This window comes from Crocuta crocuta, unplaced genomic scaffold (assembly GCF_008692635.1).
Source record: "Crocuta crocuta isolate KB4526 unplaced genomic scaffold, BGI_CrCroc_1.0 scaffold267, whole genome shotgun sequence".
Classification (NCBI taxonomy): Eukaryota; Metazoa; Chordata; class Mammalia; order Carnivora; family Hyaenidae; genus Crocuta; species Crocuta crocuta.
The window spans coordinates 186093-210148 of record NW_027531899.1 but is presented as its reverse complement, the minus strand read 5'-3'; the positions used below and the strand labels follow the sequence as shown (position 1 = coordinate 210148).

The following is a 24056-nucleotide window of genomic DNA, read 5'->3' as shown; positions in this document are numbered from 1 at the left end:
GAATTTTGTCAGTTTGTGTATGTCTGTCCCTTGATCTGACTCAGGGCGTGCCCCCTCTCCTTCCACCCCTCTGATTCCCTCGGAAAAAGCGCGGGGGTGGGGGTGGAGGAGCGGGAGCGGAGAGGGAGAGGGACAGTGCATCCGGAACGCACATCTGGAGTGGGCCCGCTCCAGTCTTGGACCTTCAGGCCGCTGGAGGAGAGGGGGTCCCAGGCCCCTCCATCCCTGCCCTCCTCGTCCTCAAGGTGCGCGCGGAAGCCGAGGAAGGGAGATCCTGGGCCACGCGCCCCCCACCCAACCGGGCCGCCGCCGGAAGTGCCAGAGCGGGAGGGGGGCGCCCGGGTGGGTGACTCACGCGGGGGCAGGAATGCTGCGGTCGGAACGGGACCGGGCTCCAGAACTCTTTCTCGCCCCAGGGCTCCTCCGGAGGGCAGCGCCAGCCCCCGCGCGGTGACCCTGGCGGGCCCCCACGTGCCAGGTGGCTGGACCGGACNCTGTCCCGCCCCTCCCCCGCCGGCGGGGGCTGCGGCCCGGGCACCTGGCCTTGCCTGGGAGCTGCTGCCTGGGCAGCGGCGCTGAGGAGCTTCGCCGCCCGCCCCCTTCCGGCCCCGGCGGCCGACTTTCCCTCATTCCACTCCCTGTGCTGACTGAGAAAAGGAAACTTTGTGTCTGCGGGTAGACGGTGGCGGTGGGAACGCGGGCGCACGCACGCAGAGCAAGCAGGAGACACACACACAGGTATCCCACATCCACAGACACACGCACAGGTATTCAGCATCCACAGGCACACACAGAACTGCGGTCACTGTGACAGACTCAAGCCCTGGGCCTCTTACATCTTGTCACCCACTGTGTGTGTGTCTGTATTTCTCTGTGCGTGAGTCTGTGTATTTTTGTGTTTGTGTGTCTGTGTCTCTTGTGTTTGTCTCTGTACTTGTATCTTTGTGCGTGCCTGCATGTGTGTGTATCTGCCTGTGTTCCCAGCCGCACCCCACTGGGAAGGGGAGGCAGGCACACCCCCAGACACCCAGAAAGTGACTCAAGACACATACTAATTCTCAAGCTGAGAATTACACACGCTCGCATTTCTACATACACACCCAGCAATGCTCATTAGTACACAAAAGCATACACATAAATTCATCGATTCCTTCAACAAGCATTTATGGAGCACCTCCTGGGTGCAAGGCCATCATGGGCCCTGGGTCATACAGCAGGGCACAGAACAGAAACCTCTGCCTTTCTAGAGCTGACATGTAGTGGAGTTGACAGTAAGCATGACATATAGGTAATAGGTAAAGTATGTTGTGATAAGAAGAACCGAAGGGGAAAAGTAAAGCCATGGAGAGGCTAGATAATGGACGGGAGCTCCCAGCTCTAAACAAGACAGCCAGGGGCAGAGTGACTGAGAAGGGTCTAGTAACAAACGTCAAGGAGGACAAGGAGGGAACCACGTGCACATAGGTAGGAAGACTGATCCAAGCAGAGGGAACAGAAATGCAAGGTGGGAATGTGCCTGATGTCTGATGCCTGTGTTCCAGAAGCACCCAGAGGGCACTGGAGGCCGGCAGGGGGTGGGGGTGGGGGGAAGTGGGGCTGGGTAGGAGCTGAGCTCAGAGCTTATAAATGAACCAACACTGCCTTCATGCACACCTGCGAAGGCCTGTTTTCTTAAGCGTGCGTCCATTCGGCATATACGCCTCTCTGCGTGCCTGCGTGATCGTGTCCACGTTTGTCCAAGTATGTGATGGTGTGTGTGTCTGTGTGAATGTGTAGATCTGTGTGTGTGTTGGTGTGTGTCTGTCTAGGTATGAGTGTGTGTGCTTTGTGTGGGGGGGTGTACGTGCCCGGTGTCTCTGGGTGCATCTGTGTTTAACTGTGTCTCCGTGTGTCTAAGTGGACACGTAGGGGGGTGTGTGCTTTGGCATGCGTGCTTCCGAGTGTGTCTGCGTGTATGTTTCTGGGCATAAGTGTGTGTGTCTGTGTGTCTATATGTGTACGTATAAGTATGTGTTTCCATGTGTGAGTGTATATGTGTGTACGTCTCTGTGTGTGTCTGCATGTATGTGTGTCTGTGTGGTGGGGCATTCGGACTGAGGCCACCAGCCTGTCCTTGTCCTTGCATCTGAGGATGGAGGCCTGTGTTCCCAACTCATCGCCCTTCCCCCTTCTCTCCCATGCAGCAGGTGTCCGTGTGGGCGGGACTGACCCTGTCAGGTGGGGGCACGTAGGAGGTGGCCCAGCATGGCCTCAGAACCCCGGTCTGCCCTCTCCGACACTGGGCCCCTCCTTCTGTGACTCCTCAGGCTTGAACAAGACGTCTTCTTTCTCCTGTGAGGCCCATAATGCCAAGGGGGTCACCACATCCCGCACAGCCACCATCACAGGTGACAGGAAAGGGAGCTGGGGAGCTGGGTGTCAGAGGGTATGGGATCTGGGCCCAAGGTCGGAGCCGGGGCAGAGGGCAGGGTGGGGAGCTTTGGGCCAACGCTCCCCAGGGTCAGTCCCTCCCCTCGTCTCTCCACAGTGCTCCCCCAGAGGCCCCGTAACCTCCACCTGGTTTCCCGCCAGCCCACAGAGCTGGAGGTGGCTTGGACCGCGGGCCTGAGCGGCATCTACCCCCTCACGCACTGCACCCTGCAGGTGAGACCTCAGCCCTCCTTCCACCACACATGAGCCCCCCTTCTCTCCCTGGGAAACCCGCCCTTCTCAGCAATTCGTGTGTTGATGGGAAGTAGAACCTTGGGGTAAGCCAGATGTCCTGGGTTCAAATCCTCACCCCACCAGCAGCTGGCTGCAGGAGCATAGACCGGTGACTTAATCTCACTGGACCTCAGCTCTCTCATCTGTAAAATGGGCAGATAGGCTTGTTGTAAGAATTCAACGAGTGAATGCAAGTAACAAACTAACCATAGTATCTGATACATAGGAAACCCACAATGGACTGTCAGCTGCTTTAACTTTTTTAGTATTAGTATTATTGGCTCCAGCCAGAGAGGGAGTCCGGAGACAGGCAGCTCAGAGCCATCTCTGTCACCGCCGGGTGCCCACAGCCCTGTGCTTCTCCTGTCCCAGCCCTGATCACTCCCAGCTGTCACTGTCGTGAGGGTGAGTGTGACTCCCCACTGGACAGTGAGCTCTGGGAGGGGCCCAGTCTCAGCTGTCTGAGTCGCCACCGGGTCCTCACGATTGCCCAGCGCAGGGCCAGACCTCAATTAGGGAACGCTTGCTGGAACCTGAAATGCTCTAGACCCAGCCCTTCTGCTCCAAAGTTGCTCCTATTCTACAGTAAGAAAAACAAACCAATGCAGATCTCTGAATACGAGACCGGGTCTGGCCTGAAGTTTTCTGAGATTTGGAAGTTGGAGAAAGGGTGGGACAGTGCCTGCCATGGCAGATGACAGTAATTAATAATGACCAGCTTTTATGGAGTGTCAGCTCTGTGCTGGGCCTTGTTTTATGGCTTTGCTCACACCCCCTTGCGTGTTTATGGAGTAGGATCTATGGATATACCCATTTTCCAGATGAACAAACTAAGGCCTGCCTGAGATCACAGCCAGGAAGTGGCAGAGGTGGGATTCGAGCCCGCATCTCCGCAAGCCCAAACAGTCCTCCTCACCTCCTAAGAGACCGTTCAGAGCCAGCGTACAATTAAATAAGAGCTGTCTTTCTTGTAATTATGGGCCCTGGACATAACCCCATTTGCTTGTCATTTTAATGCTAGAGACATAATCTGTTAATCTTCCCATTTTCAAGGTAAGGAACTGAGACCGAGAGAGGGGAAGTGACCTGCCCTTCTCATTGGCCGAAAGGGATAAGACTGATTTAATCCCTGAGGCCAGGGCCCATTTGGGAGACCTCAAATGCCAGGTCAGGCATCAGCTGTACCCCCGACCCACATGCGTCCCGTGTCAAAGGAAAGCGGAAGTGTGTCCTCTTCCTTCTCCAGGGCTCACTTCCTGCTGCGCCTAGCATGGGCCTGGAGGGTTCGAATGGGAGGGTCACAGGGAAAAGAGAAGTGTGAGTGGGCACGGGGAGGCTGATTGTCTGGACGCATGTCCCTGTTGTCCCCTTTGTCCCAGCAAAGGTTCCCCTTCCCATCTGTCACTGCAGGTCAGAGAGCAGGCATGGGACAGCTTCCCCCCATCCTGGTCACCACCATCTGCCCAGGCCTCGTGGTGGTCTCCTCTCCCCACAGGGGTCTATGTGACCTTGGGCAAGCCGCTGAACCTCTCTGGGCCTACCGTATCCTCATCTGTAAAATGGGAATGAAAAAGGAAATTGACCTCAGAGGGTGGAGGTAAAAAGCCAATGAGTTCATCCAGGACTGCACTTGCCAAGGTGCCTGATACCATGTTGGCACTTAAAGAATGTTAGCTGTTGATATGATGGGCGGCCCCGCTGACCTGTCGTGTGTCATTAAATCTCACACCCTGCCGGGGAGGGACTCTTGGCTGCCCATTTTCCAGAGGTAGGAATGGAGACTCAGAGAAGTAAAGACACTCACTCTAGGTCACACAGCACGTGATATCCAAGCCAGGACTTGGACCCAAAGAATCTTGAGTTCACACCCAGAAGCAGTCAACACCTTCCCAACATACAGTGTAAAGTGTGGTTGCGTCTCCTGCTGGCTACCCCCCCGGGGGTGGGGGGGAGGCAGCATCCTTGCGGTGTGGGGCTGTAAAGGGTTTGTGGTTCTGTGTGGCAGGGCTTTGCAGAATGCAGTTCCCAGCTGTGGCCTCTGCCATGCTGATTGTGCTATTCCTGGGGACCAGGTGAGTGTCCCAGCCTGTGCCTTTGCGTAGGGTGTGCAGAGTTTGACCCTTGTAGCCAGGCAGCCTCTCACACATGCGCAAAATAATAATAATAAACCCCCAATGTTGACAGGCCCTCTTCTAAACGCTTACAAGTATCAATTCAGTCAATCCTGCGATTTAGGGAGCCATTGTTTTCGCATTTTATAGATGAGGAAACTAAGGCACAGAGCTAGGGAATGGCAGAGGCTGGATTTGAACCCCAGATCCAGCATCTACGCATAGCACTAAGCTATACCACCCCTCTGGACAGAAGTACCGTGACTGTCACTGATATTCTTAAATGGACATTTTTTGGGCAACAGTTTGCAAGACAGGTTGGGGTTCAGTTCCCAGCCTTGTCAGTGACAAGCTGGTGACCTTGGACAAGTGATTTCATCTCTCCAATACTCAGTGTCCTCACCTCTAAATGGGTGTACATAGTACCCACACTCCAGGCTGAGGTCTGGGTCAAATGAGTTCAGATTTATAAAGCACTTTTTTTTTTATTAAGATAGAGCATACATAAGGTGCATAATCTTTGGTGTACGCCTAGATTGTTTCACATGAATATTCGCCCACGTCACTGCGCCTCCAAATCGAGACGCGGACTCTTCCCCACCCCCTGCAGGTATCCCTCAGCCCCCCGAGATGCCCACGCTTCTGACTTCTACTGTAGCACTTTGCTTTTGCCCGGGGTGAAATGTCATTGTCATTTTGTTGATGCTGACCACCTGCTGTGCTCTGTTCAGCTTATCCTACGTTCAGCCTTTAGGCAGCCCTGTAAGGTATTTGGTCCTCTAAGCCCCCCACTTTCCAGATGAGGAAATTGAGGCTCAGAGAGGGAGAGTCTTGCCAGAGGTGGCTTTTGCAAGTGATGCCAGAGCCACATCGTACTACTGAGTGGTCTCCTTGCTTTGCAAATGCAGGTGCTCATGTTATACCAGCAGGGGGTCACACACACACACACACACACACACACACATACACACACACATCCTTGCAAAGTTGTATGATCACTCCAGAACCACCACTGTCAACTTGGGTGGTCCCTTCGTTGTTGTTTTCTTTTTAATTTTTTTAATGCTTATCTATTTTTGAGAGAGAGAGAGACAGACAGACAGAGCATGAACAAGGGAGAAGCAGAGAGGGAGACACAAAATGGGAAGCAGGCTCCAGGCTCCGAGCTGTCAGCACAGAGCCCGATGCGGGGCTTGACCTCACACCGTGAGATCATGACCTGAGCTGAAGTCGGACGCTTCACCGGCTGAGCTCCCCAGGCGCCCCCCCCACCTCGTTTAACTGCGTGGCCATCCTGTTCTCATGCCCCTTGCTCTCCCCAGGCTGTGCTGTCAGATGATGGGGTGGGCGCCTGGCTGGGCGAGCCAGACCCCCCCAAAGAACCCATCACCTTGCAAGCAGCCGTTCCCCCTCACCAACTTCGACTGGGCGGCCTCCACCCTCACACTCCTTACCACATCCGGGTGGCCTGTACCAGTAGCCAGGGCCCCTCACCCTGGACCCATTGGCTTCCTGTGGAGACACCGGAGGGAGGTAAGAAGGAGCTAGCGTGGGGCAGATGTCACTCGCTGCCCTGCTGGACCTGGCTCACATCGATGCCACCCCCAGCATCTCCTGTCACCCGTTCACCCCGTGGGGCCTTAGCCCTTCCTGTCCAGCCCCTGGCTCCTCAGCACGGCCCACTGGCATCTCTCCCAGACCTCTTCCCTGCGCTTCCGCCCGTGGGAGGCCTGCACGAGTTGCCCACGCGCATGCCCTTTGCACCCTGCCCCCGCTTCCTGGGAATAGGGGAAGGGGGCAGGAAGAGGTGGGGTGCCAGCTTCCCCTCTTCCCTGTCCTCCAGTACCCCTGGGCCCCCCTGAGAACGTTAGTGCCATGCGGAATGGGAGCCAAGCCCTCGTGCGTTGGCGGGAGCCGAGGGCGCCCCTGCAGGGCACCCTGTTAGGGTACCGGCTGGCCTATCGAGGCCAGGACACTCCAGAGGTGGGTGCTGCTGGCTGGGCTGGGGTGGAATGGCTGAGGGGAGGGAATGGGGGAAGAGATGACAGGGTGGACATGGACAGTTGTGCAGGTTGCTAATATGGAGAGCGCTACACCTAGGAGAGCACGTTCTGGGAAGGTTAAAGGGGCCCGGGGGAGGGCTAGGGAATAGCTATTTACGAATCATTGTAACAAGCATTTCGGTAGACCCACAGGTGTACTAGGGCGATTTTATATCAGATGATTGTATAACACCTTGAAGAAGGGGTGACTTTTCCTAATTTGCACAAAGATGGTGCTGGAACCAGCAGCACCCCGGGGTGGAGAGATGGGGTGGGAAGGGGGGGTTACGAGGCAATAGAGGAACGCGGGTGGAAAGATACAGGTTTAGTCCCTCAGCAGAGGTACTGCACGCCACGCGCAGAGCTAGCACCTGAGCACAGGTGGTGGATGAGGGAAAGACCCTCGTCCTGGTGGGGCTGATGTTTGGGTGGCCGTGGGGATGGGGTGAGAGATGAAGGGTAGGAGGAGGTAGGGCTGAAGGGGTGTGGGTAAGGAGGAGGCTTTGAGAAAGATGGGGACTTGAGGCCAAGGGTGAGGTCTTAAGAGTTAGGGGCCTGGGGCTCTACCCTGACACCCCATCTGGATGTCCTAGGTTCTAATGGACATAGGGCTAAAGAGAGAGGTGACCCTGGAGCTGCAGGGGGATGGGACTGTGCGCAACCTGACGGTGTGTGTGGCAGCCTACACCGCTGCAGGGGATGGACCCTGGAGCCTCCCTGTGTCACTGGAGTCCTGGCGCCCAGGTAACTTCATGCTCAGCCCCCTTCAGCTGATTCACAAGGACCCTGTCTTGCTCAGATCCCCCTGACTTGCTCCCTGTACCTTTCAGTGTTGCCGAAATCTAGGCACTTTTCCTACCCTGGAAGTTTACTGAGAGCCTCACCCATGTCACATCAGTCTTGCCTTCTCTGAGCATGTCCTCCCTCTGTCCTTTCTCCTCACAGGACAAGGACAACCAATCCACCTGCTGGGTAAGGGCTTTCAGAGCCTCCTCCTCTCCTGCCTTTCCCTCAGCTCCCAGTGAAGACCCCATCACCACACACATACTCTTTGAAATGCCTTCCGTGTTTCTCAAACTTCTCTCTCTAATCCTCTCCTTGCGTTTGTGTGGTCCTTGATGGGGTTGCCTGGAGTGGCCTCACACATTGTTGGTACTCAATAAATGGTAGATGGGTGGATGGATAGATAGATGGGTGGGTGGATGGATGGGTAGATGGATGGATGATGGATGGTGATGGATGGATGGGTGGTGGATGGATGGTGGATGGGTGGATGGGTGGATGGATGGATGATGGATGGTGACGGATGGATGGGTGGTGGATGGATGGTGGATGGGTGGATGGGTGGATGGATGGGTGGATGGGTGGATGGATAAATGGTGGATGGATGAACTAATGGATGGTGGATGGATGGGTGGATGGACAGATGGGCAGATAAATCACTTATCCCCCTCAAATCCATCCTTCTCACATAGTTCTTCAGCAATTCTCCAAAACTCCTCCTACACCCATTGTACCCTCCTAGCATTATGACAGTTCACCTCTTGAAACTCAACTTACTATCCTTAAATATCCCTCCCATGCCTTCCTGCCCTTCTTTGCAAACCCTTTACAGGGCTTCCTTGCCTTCTTGCCTCCTTTCCCAATCATTGTGTTACAACCCTTTGCTCCTCACATATGCCTCCCAAACCCAATCACACCCACACTTCGCATTCACAAACTCTACACACTTTTTACACACACCATATATCTCACACTGCAAACACTGGAAAACGTTGGATCCACACTCTCCACCCTCCCACACTCTTCAACCCTCCTTATACATTACATTGACACTCCTTACACGTTACACCCTCACCCCTTGCCACTCCTAACCCATTCCCACTCTATGCACACACCCACACCAAACTCTTGCTACATTTAACATGCACCCATTTGCATCCCTTACACATCTACTCCCACCATTCTGCACACCATTTCCACTCATCCCATGTTCCCCATCTGCCCTTCCCACACTCCTTTTGCACCAAAGTTACATCCTTACAAATCACTGTTCACTAATTGTATCTAAAACTCCTTGACTACTCCTCACTCACATAGGTGAAACTTCTGCCACACCCACCTGACACTCTATATATGCATGCATTTCCTTTGCACATGCAATTCGCCTTCATCCCTTACTTTATGGAAACTCCATCATCAGGGCACACTCCTCAAGACTACTCCTTGGCCACCTATGCATGAGCCTCACAGTCCTTGCACACGCCCCCCTCCACCCATCCTACGCTACACGCATTCTCTCCTTTGCTCACCTGTTTTTCACACCCAAGTCCGGTCTCCCTGGATAAGTGAACACACCTCCCTTTCACATGGCTCATCAGATATTTCCTCATCTGCCTCCCTCCAACATCACCCCTTTGGGCCCCAGGGAGCAGGATCCAGAGCCTCAGCCATGACCCGTGTCCCATACCCCCTGACAGTGAGTGAACCCCCAGCCCCTGCCTTCTCATGGCCCTGGTGGTATGTACTGCTGGGAGCAGTTGTGGCCGCTGGCTGTGTCTTCATCTTGGCCCTGTTCCTCGTCCACCGACGGAAGAAGGAGACCCGCTATGGGTAAGTTGGAACCACGTGAGTCGGAAGGCTAATGTGGATTGGAAAGGAGAGGCTGGGGTCAGGGAGGCCATGAGGAGGCTGGTGCAGGCTGAGAGATTACCAAGAAATGGGATGAGGACAAGGACAGAAGGTGGCAATCCAAGACAAACTCAGCAAACGAGGGAGAAGAGGGCGGGCAGGGCTTGGGGTCAGGGTGGTGTTCACTTTTACTGCTGTTGGAAGGAGGGGGCTCCACTCATCCCTGGCCTGCCTTCACCTCCTGCTCCTTCCCCCCCAGAGAGGTGTTTGAACCCACAGTGGAGAGGGGTGAGCTGGTGGTCAGGTACCGTGTTCGCAAGTCCTACAGTCGCCGGACCACTGAAGCCACCTGTAAGTGAACCCCATGCCTTCCTGCCCTGCTGTAGGGATGACGAGTGTAGAGACCGGGGGCTGCTGGGCTTCTGTCGATGCATAAACCAAAAGTGTCTGTAAGAACAACAGAGCTGTGAAACCACACAGACCCTTAGAATAATAGAGTCTTAGACACAATAAATCATAAAAAGACCAAACCTCGGAGCCACAGGGTCCTAGGACAATGTAATGATGATGATGATGATGATGATGATAAAGATGATGATGATGATGAGGATAAGAATGAGGGTGATAGATGATCATGAAGCCAATGATGACAGGCAGCCCTAGCACTTCCTATGTGACAGGCACTGTTCTAAGGCCGACTTGTAAGTCGGACAGCTAGACTTGGAACTCAGGTAGGTTTGCTCTGAAGTCCATTCTCTTAACTGCCTCTTGGAAGTATAGAATGTTAGAGAGGTAGGGTTGATCTTGGCCAAAACAATCATAGGCTTAATACTTGGGGCGCCTGGGTGGCTCAGTCAATTAAACATCCAGCTTCAGCTCAGCTTGTGATTTCATGGCTTGTAGGTTTGAGCCCCGAGTCAGGCTCTGTGCTGCCAACTCAGCCTGGAGTCTCAGATTCTGTGTCTGCCTCTCTCTCTGCCCCTGCCCCACTCATGCTCTGTCTGTCTCTCTCTCAAAAGTAAAAAAAAAAAAAAAAAAAAAAAGAGAGAGAGAGAGAGAAAGAGAAAATGTTTTAATACTGGGGCTCCTGAGCGGCTTAGTCAGTTAGGCATCCAACTTTGACTCAGGTCATGATCTCACAGTTTGTGAGTTTGAGCCCCGTGTTGGGCTCTGTGCTGACAGCTCAGAGCCTGGAGCCTGCTTCTGATTCTGTGTCTCCCTCTCTGCCCCTCCCTGCTCGCTCTCTCTTTCTCTCTCAAAAGTACATAAACATTAAATGAACAATTTTAAATGTTTTAATACTCAAGATTTTTTTTAACGTTTTTATTTATTTTTGAGACAGAGAGAGACAGAGCACGAGCTGGGGAGAGGCAGAGAGAGAGGGAGACACAGAATCTGAAACAGGCTCCAGGCTCTGAGCTGTGAGCACAGAGCCTGATGCGGGGCTTGAACCCACAGACCGTGAGATCATGACCTGAGCCAAAGTCGAACGCTTAACCAACTGAGCCACCCAGGCACCCCATCAAGATGTGTTTTTTTATTTTAAGTATTTTTTATTAAGTATTTCTTCCTTTTTTTTAATTAAAAAAATTTTTTTTAATGTTTTATTTATTTCTAGGAGAGAGAGAGACAGTGTGAGCAGGGGAGGGTCAGAGAGAGAGGGAGTCACAGACTGAAACAGGCTCCAGGCTCTGAGCTGGCAGTCAGCACAGAGCCCAACGCGGGGCTCGAACCCACGAACCGTGAGATCATGACCTAAGCGAAAGTCGGACGCTTAACCGACTAAGCCACCCAGGCACCCCTTTCTTTAATTTTTTAAATGTTTTATTTATTTCTGACAGAGAGAGAGAACATGAGCAGGGGAGGGTCAGAGAGAGAGGGACATACAGACTCTGAAACAGGCTCCAGGCTCTGAGCTGGCTGTCAGCACAGAGCCTGATGTGGGACTCGAACCCACGAACTGTGAGATCATGACCTGAGCCGAAGTTGGACGCTTAACCGACTGAGCCACCCAGGTGCCCCAAGTATTTATTTCTGAGAGGGGGAGAGAGTGCATGTGCACGAGTGGGGGAGGGGCAGAGAGACAGGGGGCCAGAGGATCCAAAGCAGGGCTCCATGCTGACAGCACAGAACCTGATTCGGGGCTCGAGCTCAGAAACGGTGAGCTCATGACCTGAGTTGAAGTCAGACGCTGGGTGACTGAGCCACCCAGGTGCCCCTAGCCCCTTAGGATTTTGAAAATCATAGGCTCTTAGAACTCTAAACTCTCTGTTAGACTACGGAGTTATGAAGGGTCCCAGCTAAGGAGGGACCTCAGAGGCCACCTTGTCAAATCTCTTCATCTTTCCAGCAGGGGAAACTTAAATCCAGAAAGAAAAGGGACAGAATTATGTCTCCTCCCAGCACACAGTGAGAAGGCTGCCGGGGCCCCAGGGAGATATTGGAAGGGGCTGGGAAAGACATTTACTTAAGAGGAGAAAGAATAGGAAGCAAGGAGGTCATGGTGCCATAATGAACTAACATGCAGCATAGTTCTCAAAGTGTGATCTGGGTCCCTGGGGGGGTCCCCGAGATCTCTGCAGGGGGCCCACAAGGTCAAAACTATTTTCACAGTGATTCCAAAATGTTATTTGCCCTTTTACACTCCCGTTCTCTCACATGTGTTCTGTGGAGTTTTCTAGAAGCTCTCCAACGTGTGGTGATGTCATCGCTTTGTCGTTTGACAAATGTGTGCTTGTTTATTCTTGTTTTAAAACTCTACCCATTTTGGGAGCCTTGGTGGCTCAGTCGGTTAAGCCTCAGGCTCTTGGTTTCAGCTGAGGTCATGATCTCACGGTTCTTGGGTTCGAGTCCTGCATCAGGCTCTGTGTTGACGGCGTGGAGCCTGCTTGGGATTCTCTCTCTCTGCCCTCCCCTGCTCTCACTGTCTCTGTCTCTCTCAAAATAAATAAACTTAAAAAAAAATAAAAATCTATCCATTTTGATTTTGCATACAGTAAGTGTTGGTATATATAATCCCCTTAAGCGAAAGCTTTTTGCAGTCCTCAGTAATTTCAAGAATGTGAAGGGGTCCTGAGGCCAGTAAGTTTGACAACCATTGCCGTATAGCAATGAAAGTAAATTGCAGCTATGGACACCCATATTACAACTGTTTCATAGACGTTGTGTTGACTGAAAGAAGCCAGACACAAAAGAGAACATATTATGTGATTCCATGTTTCTAATAATCTCCCCAAACAGAGGGAGCCTATCTATGGTAAGAGAAGTCAGGAAAGTGGCCACTCTTGAGAGGCAGGTCATGGTCTGTTCTTGACCTTGGGTGCTAATTATACTGTTGTGTTTGGTTTGTGGAAATGCTTTGAGCTACTCACTTATGATCTGTGCAGATTCTACTTCAGTAAAACGTTAAGAAATATTTTTAGCAACTGGCATGGTAGGACACTCACCAGTCAGGGCGACCAATTGTGCAAGATCGTGTGCCAGGATCTAACCCTTTAGCTGTTGGTTTGGGAGAAGATTCAGGAATCTGGAGGAAGAGCTAGGGTAAGCTGTGTGCTCAGGGCAGTAGCTGAGGTTTTTTTTAAGTTTTAACTTTATTCATTGAGAGAGAGAACATGAGAGAGAGAGAGAGAGAGAGAGAGAAAGAGAGAGTGAGTAAGGTAAGGCCAGAGAGAGAGAGGGAGACAGGTGATGGAGACTCCTAAGCAGGCTCAGAGCTGTCAGTGCAGAGTATAACTCGGCGCTCAAACCGGCAAACTGTAAGATCATGACTTGAGCCAAAATCAGGACTTAGATGCTTAACCAACTAAGCCACCAAGGTGCCCCAGGGCAGTAGCTGGTTTTGATGAATGCATGAGTATTTCGGTATTTTAACAATGGGTATGTCCCTATTGACATCTGAATGTCAAATGTCCAAATGTCGAATGTCGCCTGAGTGTCAGCCCTGCTCCATGGCTCTGTACACCCCCACTCCCCATGCAGTAAACAGCTTGGGCATCAGTGAAGAGCTGAAGGAGAAGCTTCGGGATGTGATGGTGGACCGGCATAAGGTGGCCCTGGGGAAGACCCTGGGAGAAGGTGAGTGCCCCACCTACTGCACACACAGATTCCCTTAAACCGTGAAGCCCTTCACTTGCCCACCCCTACCCAGTCACAGGAAATGCAGTTTCCACAAGTGCCCCTGAGGTCAATGTCTCCCTCTGGTCCCCCACAGGAGAATTCGGAGCTGTGATGGAGGGCCAGCTCAACCAAGATGACTCCGTCCTCAAGGTGGCTGTGAAGACAATGAAGAGTGAGTCTGTGCATGCATGTGTGCACGTATGGGACCCCCAGCTTCTAATCCTAGACCTTCCCCCTGTGCCCCTAAGGAGACAGAAGCACAGAAAAGTTAGTAGCAAATTAGCTCCACCACAGAATCTCAGGGGTTCCAGACAGGAAATGGAGTCCATGCCAGGTACTTTAACAATAGGAATGTAATATGAGGAGGTTTACTACAGAGGTACAGGAATAACTGGGAGCAGTGAGGCAAACTGGAGATTAGCAGCAGCAGTATCTTACTTCCTCCCCAAGGCCTGAAGGGCAGAGGGAGGATGTGGTGTTACCAGAGCCCATGGCCAGGGATGCCTGGTGGGATTTGGGATCACGGAGTTAGTGGCTACCTTGTGGGAGCTTGAAGCACACAGGAGGCACAGCTACCATCAAAGCAAGACTGGAAGCAGTAAGAGACAGGGTGAAATACCCTGACTTCTCCCCATCCTCCCACCCACTTGCCAGTCTCCCATCAGTGCTTCCCATCAGCAAACGCCCAACAGGAAGCCAGTTTGAAAAGGAGCCTGGGAAATGTAGTTTTGGGGGACCAGCTCCCTGTGATACATAACAGAGCAGGAGAAGGTCTGGAATGAGACCTACCTGGCTTCATTTGCCAGCTGTGTGATCTCAAGTAAGTGACTCTCCCTCTCTGAGCTGCCATTCTTCATCCAGGGGGAAAAAAGATAAAAATATCCCTGCCTTCTAGGGTGAATCAAAGCACTTAATTCTGGGGATGGTATATAGATGTGTCATTTATGTGGACTGTGACTATATTATTTACATCATCAGAGAGGGTGAGAGCCAGTCCAGGGTCACACAGCACAGGGAGTCCACAGCCAAGTCCTTTCCATACAGGGAAGAGGCGTTGAGGGTCAGGCTGCAGCTGGTGGTGAGGCAGGAAGGATCCTTTCTGGATCACTGGGGCTAAAAGCTTGGATTACGGAGTCACTGGTCTCTCGCTCGTTCATTCATTTTGAGCGCTTCTTATGTACCAGGTTATATTCTCCACCTGGGTTTAAATCCCAGCTACGTGACTTTGGGCAAGTCACTTTGCCTCTGTGAGCCTGTAATCATACAGATCCCAGGGAAGCGGCCTGGGATGGTGTTTGCACGTGGACCTCAGAGCCAGACCACCTGGCCTTCAGTTCTGCTTACCGTACCTGCAAGCTGTGTGTGCAGATTCCTTGACCATCATGTGCCTTGGTTTCCCCATCATTAAATGAGCTAATATATGTAAAGTGCTGAGTGTAGCACCAGATACTTAGTAATCATGTTTGATGAAGATGATGATGGTGATGGAGGAGAGGAGGAGAGAAAGGGTCCTCTCTCCCCTCCCTTCCTCCTTATCCACCTTCCTGTCCCCTCCAAGTTTCTATCTGCACAAGATCGGAGCTGGAGGACTTCCTGAGTGAAGCCGTCTGCATGAAGGAATTCGACCATCCCAACGTCATGAGGCTCATTGGTGAGAGAGGGGCAGATTTAGGGAGTCCACGGGCTCCCGGGAGGCCACCCCAGAAGGAAGACCCCTCCCTCTGGCACTGGGAAGATCAAACCTACGGGCTCCCTGCTCCCCTCCCATCCCTCGGAGTCAGCAAGCTCCCCCCCTCCTTCTTTCCCTCAGCCTGGAATGTGACCTCTGACCTTTCCCAGAAATAGCTGAGGTCCCCAGGAGGGCCCTGCAAACTTCCCTGGGAACAGTGCTGGAAAAGGCTTCTCTGAAGCTTGGTGCTTGCCACTGCTGCCTACTCCCCCCCCCCCTCAACAATCTGAAAGCCTGATTAGAGGGGAAGGGAGAGACAGAGCTGAGGGAGGGCATGGCTTCTCCTCCTGCCCAACTGCAATGACAGGGCTGCCTGGGGGGCGGGGCTCAGGCGTCTGTTTCCAGGGTTCCGAAAGAGAGGGCTTCCCGGCACCTGTGGTCATCTTACCTTTCATGAAACATGGAGACCTGCACAGTTTCCTCCTCTATTCTCGGCTCGGGGACCAGCCAGTGGTGAGGGGCATTTCCGTGTCTTGTCCTCAAGTATTAACGGAGCACCTGTGAGGTACCCAGTGCAGCTCAGCCAGTGGGAAAACCACGGTGACCCAGAGCTTGCTCTCATGGAGCTGTCTGCCAGGGGGGAGACCAGGCAATAAATTAGTTAGCCAATAGGCAAGATAATGCAAGTGCTCGAAAGGAAATAGAGTCAGATGAACCATAGAGAAGCCAGGCGGTTCATTTCAGTGCACGGAGAAGGTCTTACTAAGGAGGTGGCCTTGAAGGATGAGACAGATGGCGGGAAGCGGGGAGATCTTGGGGGAAGCAGGTCTGGCAGAAGGAGAAGCATAGGCAAAGGCTCAGAGGTGGGAGCAAGCACAGCTTGTCTGAAAACCACAAAGGAGGTCCCTGGCTGGAGCGTACATCATAACGTCCAGGGCAAGGACAGTAGATCAACTCAGAGAGGAAGGCAGGAGGGGGTTACATAGGGCCTTGTTGGAAAGAGGTGGGATTTAGTTTTCGGAGCCATAGGAAAGCACTGCAGGGCTGAGTGAGGCACACACGGGAAGGGAAGGAAGGAGGGAGGAAGGAATGATCTCAGGGACTCTGCTGACCTCTACTCCCTCCTGCGCTGCCTCCAGTACCTGCCCACTCAGATGTTGGTGAAGTTCATGGCAGACATTGCCAGTGGCATGGAGTATCTGAGTACCAAGAGGTTCATACACCGAGACCTGGCCGCCAGGAACTGCATGTGAGTGTTGAGCCTTCCAAAGACCGCCCTCCCCCGCCCACCTCCTTCAAGGAGCTCCAACCCCCACTTCCAGGATGGAAGAGGGGTCTAGACACACCTGCCTCTCGGGCAAGCCAGAACTCAGGACTGGAATGGAAAGGTCATCCAGAGTTGGAGAAGCATTCCTGGAGGAGGTGGGCCTAGAACTGAGATCTTGGAGGGGCATTTGGATGTGGAGACAGGCGAGGCAGGAGCCAAACTGAATAACGGTGGAGAGTGGGTACAAGCCAGAAAACAAGCCGGAACTAAGCTAAAGTGAGGGCAAGGTGTTTGTATACATAAGCCTGTATAAACACAGGCTTAGAATATCAGTTTCATTACAATGTTGGACCCCCAGAAATTGGAGCTGGAGAATCGGAATCTTGTGTAAGATGTTTAAATGTCCACAACTCTCAGGAATATGAACATTTCTTTATTTCTCCAGATTTTTTGTTTTGAAAAAGTCCAACCCCGCAGAAAAGTTGGAAGAATTGTACGGTGGACCCCCACATACCTTCCTTGTTGAGATTCTCCGCTCTTCTCTGTCTTTCTCTCTTTCTTCAACCATTTCAAAGTGAGTTGCCAGACGGTGACATCAGACCCCTTACGTCTTTCGTAGGTATCTCCCAAGAACGAGGGCTTACATGTAAATGATTACAATTCTGTTGTCACACCTAAGATTAACCGTAATTCTGTAACATAACCTCACATCCAATCCATATTCAAATTCTTCCAGTTGTCCCCTGAAATATCTTTTAGGATTTTTTTTTTTAAATCACAAATCAGAATTTATTAAGGGTCTCCCTCCCACCACTGCGTTTGGCTGTTATGCCCCTTGGGGCCTTTTAAATCTGCAACAGCCTCCCTCCCCCACCCTTTTCTATTTTTATGTCATATTATTCTGGAAGAGACCAGGTTACTTGTCTTGTAGGATGTGACATGCATGTGTCTGTCTCCTTGTGGTGGCATTTGCCTTGTTCCTCTGTTCCCTGTATTTCCTGTTGACTGGGAAGTGTATGTGAAGCTTCAACAGACTCAATCAAAATGGAAACTCCTTTCTTTTTTTTTTTAATGTTTTTATTTATTTTTGAGAGAGGCAGAGAAAGAGAGAGAGAGAGAGCAAGCAGAGGAGGGACAGAGAGAGACACACACACAGAATCCAAAGCAGGCACCAGGCTCTGAGCTGTCAGCACAGAGCCTGATGTGGGGCTCGAACCCATGAACCATGAGATCATGACCTGAGCCAAAGTCAGGCGCTTAACTGACTGAGGCACCCAGGTGCCCTGGAAATTCCTTTCTTTAAAAAAAAATTTTTTTTAATATTTATTTCTGAGGCAGGGTAGGGGGGGCAACTGGGGGAGGGGCAGAGAGAGAGGGAGACACAGAATCCGAAGCAGGCTCCAGGCTCCGAGCTGTCAGCACAGAGCCCAACACAGGGCTCAAACACACAAACCGTGAGATCGTGACCTGAGCCAAAGTCAGATGCTTAACCGACTGAGCCACCCAGCCACCCCTGGAAGTTCCTTTCTATCTGCAACTTGGGGTGATCCTAGTCAAGTTCCCTATGGGACAGTAACCCTGGAAATCAGAGTAGACAACCCATTGTTATGCTCCTGCCCCTTTTTGTTAAGTTACAATATTGAGGGATGCCTGGCTAGGTGAGTCGATAGAGCATACAACTCTTGCGCCTGAAGTTGTGAGTTTGAGCCCCAAGTTGTGTGTACAGATCGCTTAAATATAAAACCTCCAGGGTTGCCTGGCTGGCTCAGTCAGTAGAGCATGCAACTCTTGATCTCAAGGTCCTGACTTCATACCTCACATTGGGGATGGAGTCTACTTCATTTTTTTAAATGTTTTATTTATTTTTGAGAGAGAGAGAGAGAGACAGCATGAGTAGGGGAGGGTCAGAGAGAGAGGGAGACATAGAATCCGAAGACAGGCTCCAGGCTCTGAGCTGTTAGCACAGAGCCGGACGCAGGGTTCGAACCCATGAACCGTGAGATCATGACCTGAACCGAAGCCAGACGCTCAACGGACTGAGCCACCCAGGCGCCCCATGGAGGCTACTTTAAAAATAAACAAATAAGAGGCACCTGGGTGGCTCAATCTGTTAAGCATCTAACTTCAGCTCAGGTCATCATCTTGCAGTTCATGAGTTCGAGGCCCGCATCAGGTTCTGTGCTGACAGGTCAGAGCCTGGAGCCTGCTTCAGGTTCTGTGTCTTTTTCTCTCTCTGCCCCTCCCCTGCCTATGCTCTGTCTCTCTCCTTCTCTCAAAAATAAAGAAACATTAAAAAAAAAAGTAAAAAATAAATAAATAAAACAAAGTAATTAAGAAAAAAAAGAAAGATCTTTAAAAAAAATAAATGAAGTATTTCCTTACCCAGTTAGCAGTTGGCCACTACCCGAAAGCTCCCCACCCACTCCACAGCCACCAGTCTGGATGCCTGAACATCACCCCTCTCTCCCTCCCTGACATGATCCTCTGGGCCTCCCCTGGACCTAGAGGGTGAAGGTTAACTCCCGTCATAGGAGGGGCCTCCAGGGTCCGTTCTGATTGGTCACTGCCCCAACCTATCATCCTGGCTAGAAATCATTAATTCTTCTTTTTTTTAATGTTTGTGTATTTATTTATTTATTGAGAGAGATAGAGAGACGCAGAGAGTGAGCAAGGGAGAGCAGAGAGAGAGGGAGACACAGAATCTGAAACAGGCTCCAGGCTCTGTGCTGTCCGCCCAGAGCCTGACACGGGGCTCGAACTCAGGAACCGCGAGATCGTGACCTGAGCTGAAGTCCGAGGCTTAACTGACTGAGCCACCCCAGGCTCACCTCATTAATTCTTAAAAAATAGAATCCTAGTACCTCAGGTACAAAAATTAGAGAATCTTCTATTTATGGAAAGGACAAGAGCAGGCAAAAGTAATCCATGCTTCAAGATTCTGGCTTCCCTGGGGGGTTGCGGGGGGGGCATTGGTTACAGGTAGGACTGGCAATGTGTTTCTTTCTTCCTCATACTTAAAAAAATCAACGTATGGGTTTTTTTTAATGTTAATTTATTTATTTATATGAGAGAGAGAGAGTGCAAGCAGGGGAGGGGCAGAGAGAGAGGGAGACAGTCTGAAGCAGGCTCCAGGCTCTGAGCTGTCAGCACAGAGTCCGATGCGGGGCTCGAACCCACCAACCCTGAGATCATGACCTGAGCCGAAGTCGGACGCTTAACTGACTGAGCCACCCAGGTGCCCCTCAACATATGTTGATACACTAACACACACACATTTTAGGTGTGTGGCCAAATACATGTTTACAGGTCTATAGACTCATGTAAACATTGGATCAAGATAAAGAACATTTCCGGGCCCTGGGAGTCTTCTTCCTCAAGCACCAACAGTCACTGCCCCCAGGGAAAACACCATCCTGTACTTCAGTTACCTGTTCTTTTCTTTTTTAATGTTTTATTTATTTAATGTATTTAATTTATTTATTTAATGTTTTATTTATTTCTGAGAGAGAGAGAGAGAGACAGAGCGTGAGCTGGGGAGGGTCAGAGAGAGAGGGAGACACAGAATCCAAAACAGGCTCCAGGCTCTGAGCTGGCCGTCAGCACAGAGCCCAATGTGGGGCCCGAACCCACAAACTCTGAGATCATGACCTGAGCCGAGGTCGGATGCCCAACCGACTGAGCCACCCAGGCGCCCCTTCAGTCACCTGTTCTTAAATGTGACGTAGGTGGAGTCATGCAGTGTGTACTTCTTTGTATCTGTTTCACTCAGTGTGATATTTTTGAGATTTAGCCCATGTTGCCGTGCACATTGGTTAGTTCCTTCTTTTTCTTTGCCCTGTGGTATTCCTTGTACAGATGTTGTCTTGTGGTGTTCTCTTTCTTAATCTGGGTGCTGGTGACGTGGGTGTGTTTGTGAAACTTCATATGGAGGCAACAAGAAGCAACACATTTCCCTCCTGTCTGGGGTTGACAGATCCTCACCCGCAAAGAGGCCAGCCAGAGCAGGGCGTGGAAAGGTGTCTAAGCATGAGGGCAGACTTCCTGGTGGAGGGGGCAATGCCATGACTCTGTTCCTCTCCCCAATCCGGACAGGCTGAATGAGAACATGTCCGTGTGTGTGGCGGACTTTGGGCTCTCTAAGAAGATCTACAATGGGGACTACTACCGGCAGGGACGCATCGCCAAGATGCCAGTCAAGTGGATCGCCATCGAGAGCCTGGCCGACCGGGTCTACACCAGCAAGAGTGATGTGGTATGTGCACCCCCGACAGGTGTGGGGGACAGTGGCCAGTTCATGTCACACTGCAGCTGGGCTCACGGGCACACCTAGGCTTCCTGGTACAGGGGCCTGACCCCATGGGTTGGGCATGTCTGGGAGTGTGCTGGGTGTCTGTGAATGGCGGCGTGGGCACGGTGGCGATAGGCACAGGTCCGTGTGCATGGTGGCAGGTTCCTACACATGACGTGTGGACAGTTTAGGTTGGGAGAGGCAGCGGTAAGTATGTGTATGTATGCATGCCCACGGTGTTCAGGGTGACCCACAAGACCATGTGACTGTGAAGTGTGTACGTGTGTGCATGGATGAGTGTGTCTGTGCACACACAGAAGTTACTGCTCAGTGTGTCCCCTCTCCAAAGTGTTTCTGTGAAGAGCTGTGATGCCTCCACATGTGCGTACCTGTGCATTGGGGTGTCTGTGCAGGAGGGACCCTCTAACTCTCTCTCCTCTGCCCCCTACAGTGGTCCTTTGGGGTGACGATGTGGGAGATTGCCACACGGGGCCAAACCCCATACCCAGGAGTGGAGAACAGCGAGATTTACGACTACCTATGCCAGGGAAACCGCCTGAAGCAGCCTGTGGACTGTCTGGATGGACTGTGAGGACCCATAGGATGCTGCCCCCCACCCCCCCGCCATCCAATCCCAGATTTCACTCCAAAAAACCCTGAGCACCCCACATGGCCCTGACCCTCTAAAACCTGCACAGAATCCCTCAGATTCCCACAGGCCTCCTCACCAATGCCCCACAAGACCAGGGCTAGCTCACAGGGTGCAGATTAGCAAAAGGTGCCCTCTCCCCCGGTGCCTTTCTGTGTGGAATGCAGGCTGGATCAGGCTGTCTTGGCCAGGCATCTGTGGGCAGTGAATAACTTTACCAGCTTACCTGGGGGCTCTGCCTCTGAGACCCCTTGCCCCCCCCAAATTCTAATTCACCCAACTCCTGAGCACCCATACTTCCCCCAGATGCTCTTCAACACCCCTCGGGACCCTCTGCCAACCCTCCAGTTTGCCATATTTGGCTTCTCCAAACTCATGGGGCTCCTCTGAGATATCCACGGGATCCTCTAGGGCAGTGCTTGTGAAACTGACAGCTTATGAAACTTACAGCACACAGAGAAAAGCAGAGCATTCATCCAGCGCTTTGAGGGCAAAGTCTGTTCTAGCAGACCCTCCTCACTATAACACCATCCGATACTCAGAATCCCCAAAGACCCTTTTCAGCTCCTGAGTATCCCAGGACTCCCATCAGAAATTCTTGAGAGTTCCCAAATCCCCAGAGGAGCCCCCAAACTGCTGTGGTTCCTCCCAGTCCCATGACATACCCCAAACTCCCAGAATGCCCTCCTTCTGAGCACCTGCTCAGTCTCCCACCCCTCACTTTGCTGCCCTAGGTATGCCCTGATGTCCCGGTGCTGGGAGCTAAACCCCCAGGACCGGCCGAGCTTCTCAGAACTTCGGGAAGATCTGGAGAACACCCTGAAGGCCCTGCCCCCTGCCCAGGAGCCCGACGAGATCCTCTATGTCAACATGGATGAGGGTGGAGGGCATCCGGAACTACTTGGAGCTGCTGGAGGAGCTGACCCCCTAACCCAGCCTGACCCTAAGGATTCTTGCAGTTGCCTCACCGCGGCTGAGGTCCATCCTGCTGGACGCTATGTCCTCTGCCCTTCTACAGCCCCCGGCCCCACCCTGCCCACGGACAGGAGCTCCCCAGCTCCCCCAGGGCAGGAAGATGGAGCCTGAGACAACCCTCTACCTGGGACTCCCTCTCAGGACCCAAGCTAGGCACTGCCACTGGGGGAGCTTCCCCCGCCAACTATTTCTCCATTCCAGGCCTCACCCCCAACTACAGCTTTCTCTTCCTCCCTATTTCACTTCCATCCCAGACAGATCCTCTCCATTTTTCCATGCCTTAGTGTCTCCATGTGTAAAAGGAAGGGGGGTTGTACTGTAATCCCTAAGGGCCCTCCCAGGTCTAACATTCCACGATTCTAGATTCTAAGGTTTGCAGAGTCTAGATTCAAAGGTTCTAGGTTTCGAAGATGCTATTAGTCTTTGGCTCTAAGGACCTAAAATCCCAAAGTCTCTAATTCTAAAGTGCTAAGGCCCTAGACAAGGAAGTTGCAAGGTCTATATTCTAAGGCTTTGAGAGCCTATGGCTCTGGATTTTTCTGGTTCTAGGATTCTTCATAAAGCCCACAAGGTTGTGGGTTCTAAGCTCTAAGATTCTAGTTCTAGGGTCTGAGGTTCTGATTCTAGATTTTATTTTTCTAGGGCTCTGAGTTCTTAGGGTATAAAATTCTAGATTCTACAATTCTAGACCTGGAAGTTCTAAGGCCTAATGTTCTAAGATCTGATGTTCTATGCCTCCTAGACTGTAAATCCTCTGGCCTATCAGACTCTACATCATAAGGCTTCCAGATTTTATCTTCTCAAGTTCCAAGATTCTAATAATGGTTAATTCTAAGTTTTAAGGCTTCGTGATCCTTGAAACTCTTATTATCAGATTCTGGGTCCTAAAGATCTAAGGTTAAAATCTGCAATTTAAAAGTTCTAAGAGTCTAAAGATGGAGGTTCAAAGGTCTAATGTTCTAAGATGTGATGTTCTAAGACTTAGTCTAAGAACCTAGATTCTCTGTGTCTAAGATTCTAGACCATATGCTTCAAGATTCTAGATTATTAAACTCTAAGATTCTAATGTTGTTCTGTTCTGTGTTCCAAGGCACTCTAGAGTCTATTGGTCCAAGATTCTGGATCCTCAGCACTAAGGTATAAAACTCTACAGTTAGTTGTGACTAGCTAGATACCAAGGTTCTAATCATTTCTAATGTTGGACACCTTTACGTTCTATGATGCATTCCACATTTCTAGTGTTTTAGTTAAGGGTTCAAGAATCCACAGGTGTAAATCTTAAGATCCTAGGCACTGTAGTTCTGACTCAAAAGTTCAAAGATTCTAAAGGTGTACAGGTCTAGAATTACAAGGTATGATTCCAAGGTTCTAATCTTACAGTATTATTCTGTGTGACTGTCTGCTTACTCCTCCCCTCGTATGGGGGCATGCCTCTCCTCAAGCCTATGCAATGCATTAGGGATGCCTCTTTTCCCCAGGAGACAGTGTCCCTCCTTCTGGGCCATGCTGCCCCCCTGAGCCAATGCCTCAAGCCTCCTGTACAGAGGTGTGGACTCTGGCGCCTCCAGAGGGGCTCAGATCACATAAAACTTTATAAACACA

General features: G+C 51.5%; 1 protein-coding gene across 2 annotated transcripts in view; it reads left to right on the top strand.

The window, feature by feature from the left end:
- AXL (AXL receptor tyrosine kinase) overlaps positions 1-24056 on the top strand; it is a 27041-nt gene extending 2985 nt beyond the window's left edge. Inside the window, exons 2-17 of one of the 2 annotated variants that reach the window (XM_077773861.1) lie at positions 2307-2387; positions 2528-2643; positions 6137-6347; positions 6658-6797; positions 7450-7600; positions 7802-7828; positions 9337-9469; positions 9747-9838; positions 13469-13564; positions 13701-13778; positions 15165-15257; positions 15667-15788; positions 16415-16524; positions 20635-20794; positions 21282-21418; positions 22214-24056. In XM_077773861.1, coding sequence (XP_077629987.1) covers positions 2307-2387; positions 2528-2643; positions 6137-6347; positions 6658-6797; positions 7450-7600; positions 7802-7828; positions 9337-9469; positions 9747-9838; positions 13469-13564; positions 13701-13778; positions 15165-15257; positions 15667-15788; positions 16415-16524; positions 20635-20794; positions 21282-21418; positions 22214-22565 — 2099 coding nt within the window. In that variant the 3' untranslated portion in view covers positions 22566-24056. The remainder of the gene's footprint in view (positions 1-2306; positions 2388-2527; positions 2644-6136; positions 6348-6657; positions 6798-7449; positions 7601-7801; positions 7829-9336; positions 9470-9746; positions 9839-13468; positions 13565-13700; positions 13779-15164; positions 15258-15666; positions 15789-16414; positions 16525-20634; positions 20795-21281; positions 21419-22213) is intronic. The other variant, XM_077773862.1, reaches the window with a different exon arrangement.